Below are 5,558 nucleotides of genomic sequence, written 5' to 3'. Positions count from 1 at the left end.
ATTGGTGTTAAAATATCATTTTCCTAAAAATACTAGGCTCTTTAATTGCAAACTAAGCAACTTCTCATCATCTTCCCTAACATGAAAATTTTCGCAGAAACTAGGCTCTGATTTTTATAATTATGGAATCCAATCGTCTCACTACTCTGTCTATAAACATCAGTGACATCTTGTTCCCTGTTGTTTCTTAGTTGTATTTCTCTTATTCTACTGTCTCCACATGCACTTTAATTTCTCCTCTCCCTCAGACAACTCCACATAAAAAAAACTGTAAATAAATTATTTGTCAGAATCCAACAGGAAATTTCTGCCAAACCACACGATTGTAGGATCTCATTATATATAATAATACACAAGCTATATAACCAACCCAAAAAACATCTTCTTCTCCATAGCCACAAGCCTAAACATATTCAGAAATCTATAGCAATGGCAAAGTTTCTTTTTGTATGCTTTTGTTTAGCAAATACCCTTTTGAGTCTAACCAATGCTGCAAACCAACCTCAAATTATTTTTCAATCTACTTCAACATTATCTTCAAACCCTTCTGTTCAGAGTCCTGCTGACCAGAGATTAGAGACAATTGAACCCTCTATTGGAAGGAAACTTGGTAAGCACCAACGTAACGAAATCAGGTCCTCTGATACCAGAAATCCTGCCCCGTCTGAAGCACCGAAAAGTGAAAAAAATGTGCATTCTGGTTCTGAAGGGAGCATTCCTAGTAATGAAAGAACTTCTATTGAAGCAGAAAATGGAGTTTTGGGTTCTCATCATGGTCAGATTCATTTGACGAGGCAGCACCACCACTCGTTTGACAAGTCCATAGCAGGGGCAGGAGTCATTCTTGGAGGTCTTGCCACCACATTCTTGGTGTCAGTTTTCTGCTATATAAGAGCTACTGAAAGGAACAAGATAGAAACAACAGCTTAGAAACTTTTGTTTTCTTCTTCTACTTCAATTCCTTGTCTCTGTATATGCATAGTGTAAATGGAGCTAATGAAAAAGATTAAGATTTCTTTCAAGGTTAAATTTGTTCAATTGAAAATTTTCTAACAATTCCCCGCAATCAAAAATTCAACTTAGTTTATTTTGGAATAGTGTGTCTTTTTTTTTCTTTTTTTTTATGGGTCAGGAGAGATTAGACTCATTTTTCTATTTTTTTTCCCAATAATCTCTTTTAATTTTTTCTTTTGATGTGTTTAACTTTATAAAACTATGACATGTTAACAATTGTTTTTAGTAATTTATTGACAATAAATTATTATATGATACTATTTGATTAGTTTGTATATTTAAAATAAATTATTATGAAAAAAAAGGTGTTAAAAAAAACATTTTTCTAACTTTGTTTATATTGTTATTGTCCTCTCCATATATAGTTTCAATCAATTATTAGAGGAATTTGGCTTCGTTCACCTAAGAAATTAATATTATTTTTAACTTAAAAAGTTTTAAGATATTGAGTTTATGTTGTTATTATTGTAATGATTATATTATTATATTATTAATTTTAATCATTATCTTAAAATAATAAATTAAAGCTTCTTATTTTCATATATTACGTTTAGGGTTGGACAAAAATAACTGATTTGTACGGTACTGCAGTTAACTGTACTATATTATACTAAAAATATCTGAACCACTTTTACTAACAGTTCAGTATACTATTTTATGGTTCAGTTTTTAAAAACTGAACTTATAACAGTTACAGTTCAATTAACTGTGAGAACTGTATCTGCTCTTATATCTTCTCTAGTTTCAGTTCAACTATTTTTTCTTGTCAAAAAAACTTTATTTAATAATAAAATATTAATAAAAAAAACTTTTCACATAAAAGTAATAATTAATTTTTTAAGACAATTTTTTATCACAAAATTTATATTTTTTATCAATAAAAATAAAAAATATAATTTATATTTTTATATTTTTTAAGTTATATATATATATATATATATATATATATATATAACGAAAATATAAAATAAAATAATTTTTAATAATAAAAGAAATATAAATAAAATAGAATTAATAATATTAAATAATTAAAAATCAATTTATTAGATACTTATGAATAAATAAAATAAATATTAAAACAAATTTCAATATGTATTGTTATACTATTTAGTTTAAAAATTAGTACAATTCAGTTTAAAATTAGCATAGTTAGTAGTTCAGTTTATATTGTACTTTAGTTAAAATTAATGTAGTTTACAATTCAGCTAATAGTTCAGTTTAGTTAGTGCAGTTAATAGTTCAGTTAGTGTAGTTTACAATTGAGTTAATAGTTCAGTTCATACTGTAATTTAGTACAGTACAGTTCAGTTTGATAAAACAAAAAATAGTTCAGTTCAGTTTTTCTGAACTGTTTTACAATTCAGTTTGTCTGAACTGTTTTACAGTTCAGTTTAGTTTTTTGCAGTGCAGTACAGTTCAGTTCGATTTACCCACCCCTAATTACGTTTAATTTTGTTATTTTTGTCTGATATACAAGTGAGAGTGGAATCTCAACTTTTTTCTGTTATATCTTTCTATTGTTTAAATGATGGCATAATTTATATAGCCAATTTTTGAAAAGGACTATTTACTTGTAGAAGAATAAATTAAGATGAACTAAGGTAAAACAATCAAATTGAGCGTATAAATTAAAATTAACGTCAAATCCGTCTGGTAATTTTATCGATAGACAATTTTTGTCTATATAAAATTTTAATACAGGATTTAATATAAAATTTTAGTAAGAGTTAATATTATATGTATATAAGTAATAATAGTAATGTTGGGATGGAGAATCAGAAAACCCAGAAAGGAAAGAACGAGAGAGAAAACACAGATAGTAAGTGATCTAAATATTTCGAGATTTTATTCAAACACAAAAGTTGACTACAATATATAGCCAACTCAAGCACCGACATCAAACAGAATAGAAAACAATACAGAATGACTGGACGATCATATGCAAAAGACCGGTCGGTCATAAATGGTAAAGGCCGAACACAGGCCGAAAAACAAACCAACTAAACCAACAAACCGAACGTCAAACCAAGCCACAAAGAACCATTCGGTCACACAAAGACCAGACGTTCAAGGTAATAGTCAGACGTTCAAGGTAATAGTCATGTCTAAACAACAAATCTCCACCTAGACTTGACTATTACAAGAAAGAATAAACTGAACGGTCAAACAAAATTAGAGACCGTACGGTAGAAAACCAATCCTGGACAACAACTTAAGAAACTTCTCTCTAGCGAGCGACTTTGTCAACATATCCGCGGGGTTATCTTCGGATGCAATTTTTCGAATTTGTACTTCACTGGATTCTACAATGCTCCTGACAAAATGCAGTTTGATGTCAATGTGCTTCGTTCTAGAATGATAAATCTGGTGATTGGCCAGATGAATGGCGCTCTGGCTGTCACAATGAACACAGACAATTTTTTTATTAAAACCCAATTCTTGAACCAAACCTTTTAACCACAGTGCCTCTTTAATTCCTTCAGCAAGTGCACAATACTCAGCTTCAATAGTTGAAAGAGCAACCACAGACTACAATGTCGACCTCCAGCTTATAGTAGTACCAAACAATGTAAACACATATCCCAAACGAGATTTCCTTGTGTCCATGTACCCGGCAAAATCTGAACCAACAAAACCTTCAATATAACCTTCGCCTTGAAAGTTATTCCGAAAGAGTAATCCAGTATCAAGAGACCCCCTTATATATCTGAGCATCCACTTCAATGCTTCCAGTGAATTGTCCAGGATCAATCATAAACCGACTGAGAACACTTACCCCATGCGCCAGGTTAGGTCTTGTGCAAACAATGCCATACATGATGCTCTCAATCCCATTTGAAAACGGAACAGATTCCATCTTCCTTCTTTCATCCTCGGTTTTCGGGCATTGTTCCTTGGTGAGTTTCAAGTGTTGATCAATCGGTGTGCCAGCAGGTTTAGATTCAGTCATCTAATACCTTGAAATCACCTTCTGCAAATAACTCTTTTGAGATAAAAACAAGTTTCCACCAACTTATCTCTCTTTATGTCAATGCCCAATATCCGCCTTGCTTCCCCTAGCTCCTTCATCTCGAAAGAACCACCCAATTTTGCTTTTATCTCATGAATCACGCTCCTGTCACTGCTGGCAATCAGAATATCATACACGTATAGAAGAAGATATAGTACCTCACTGTCACGGTTCAGAATATACACGCAGTCATCATAATTGCACCGCTTGAAGTTCAGCTTTATCAGAAAATCATCAAATATCCTGTACCACTGTCTTGGACTTTGCTTCAAGCCATAAAGTGACTTCTCCAACAGACACACCCTATCATCCACAACAAACCCTTTGGGTTCTTCATATAAATGGTTTCCTCCAAGTCTCCATGCAGAAAAGCAGTTATCACATCCAACTGTTCTAGATTCAAATTATAGTGAGTAACTAGAGCCATTAAAATTCTGACCGAATAGTGCTTCACCACAGGAGCAAAAATCTCATGATAATCTACACCTTCAATCTGAGTAAAGCCTTTGGCAACCAACCTTGCTTTCTCACCCCCTGGTATAACTTCCTTTTTCTTTGAAGATCCATTTTGAACCTACAACCTTATTACCCTTTGGCAGATCCACCAATCTCTAAGTGTTATTCTAATTCAAAGCCTTCAGCTCTTCTTCCATAGCGTCCTAACAAAGATGTCGATTGCTGTTGTCAAGAGCCTCCTTATAACTTCTCATTTCATCTGAGCTTTCAAGATCTTCAGCAGTGTTCAAGGCATAGTAAATCAGATTTGCCTCTCCAAACCGTTTAGTTGGCTTAGAGATCCTCCTTTCTCTATCACAAACAAGCTGATAATTCCTTAAATCAACACCAGCTCCTCTTGAGCGACTTCCCTCACCAGATATACCATCTGTATCATCACCGAGATTTATTCGCACCTCAGTCATTCGGTTTCCTCTAATGACCGAACGTTTTCTTCTTGCCCTTCACCCGTTTGGTTCTCCTCAGTCAATGACCGAACGACTCCATCAGTAGTATGCTCCACCTCCACGAGAGTCTTCTTCTCGCCTCTAGAGTTTTCAGCATGCATTGCCATCCTTGTTTCATTAAACATGACATCCCTACTAATGATTAATTTTGAAGGTATAGAATCTAACCTCCACAACCTGTATCCTTTAATTCCTTCAGTATATCCAAGGAATACACTTCTCACCGCTCGGGCATCCAGTTTGTCACCTTTGACATGAGCAAACGCAAAAGAACCGAACACCCTCAAGTGTGAGTAATCAGTCGGTCGTCCACTTCACACCTCCATTGGCGTTTTAAAGTTGAGAGTCAAAGACGGACTCTTGTTAATCAGATATACGGTTGTATTAGCAGGCTCTCCTCAGAAAGCCTTTGACAACCCTGATCCAAGCAACAAGCACCGAACCCTCTCCAGAATTGTTTTGTTCATCCTTTCCGCCAAACCATTATGTTGAGGAGTTTCAACCACAGTCATGTGCCTCTTGATCCCTTTATCTTTGCAAAACTCATTAAATTCCTCTAAAACGAACTCTAG

The 5,558-nt window shown here is 33.8% G+C and overlaps 1 protein-coding gene across 1 annotated transcript; it reads left to right on the top strand.

Annotated features, from left to right (window-relative positions):
- Positions 1–343: 343 nt before the first annotated feature.
- Positions 344–1,045, top strand: LOC106773346. Its single transcript, XM_014660045.2, has one exon. The coding sequence runs from the start codon at positions 430–432 to the stop codon at positions 928–930; it is 501 nt and encodes a 166-aa protein (XP_014515531.1). The 5' UTR covers positions 344–429; the 3' UTR covers positions 931–1,045.
- The last annotated feature ends 4,513 nt before the right edge of the window (positions 1,046–5,558 follow it).

This window comes from Vigna radiata, chromosome 9 (genome assembly GCF_000741045.1).
Source record: "Vigna radiata var. radiata cultivar VC1973A chromosome 9, Vradiata_ver6, whole genome shotgun sequence".
Lineage (NCBI taxonomy): Eukaryota > Viridiplantae > Streptophyta > Magnoliopsida > Fabales > Fabaceae > Vigna > Vigna radiata.
Note: the sequence above shows the minus strand (reverse complement) of the source record. Positions and strands in the feature narration are given on the sequence as shown.

Coding starts and splice junctions, on each gene's coding strand:
- LOC106773346 (XM_014660045.2), top strand. CDS start 430: ATGGCAAAGTTTCTTTTTGTATGCTTTTGTTTAGCAAATACCCTTTTG.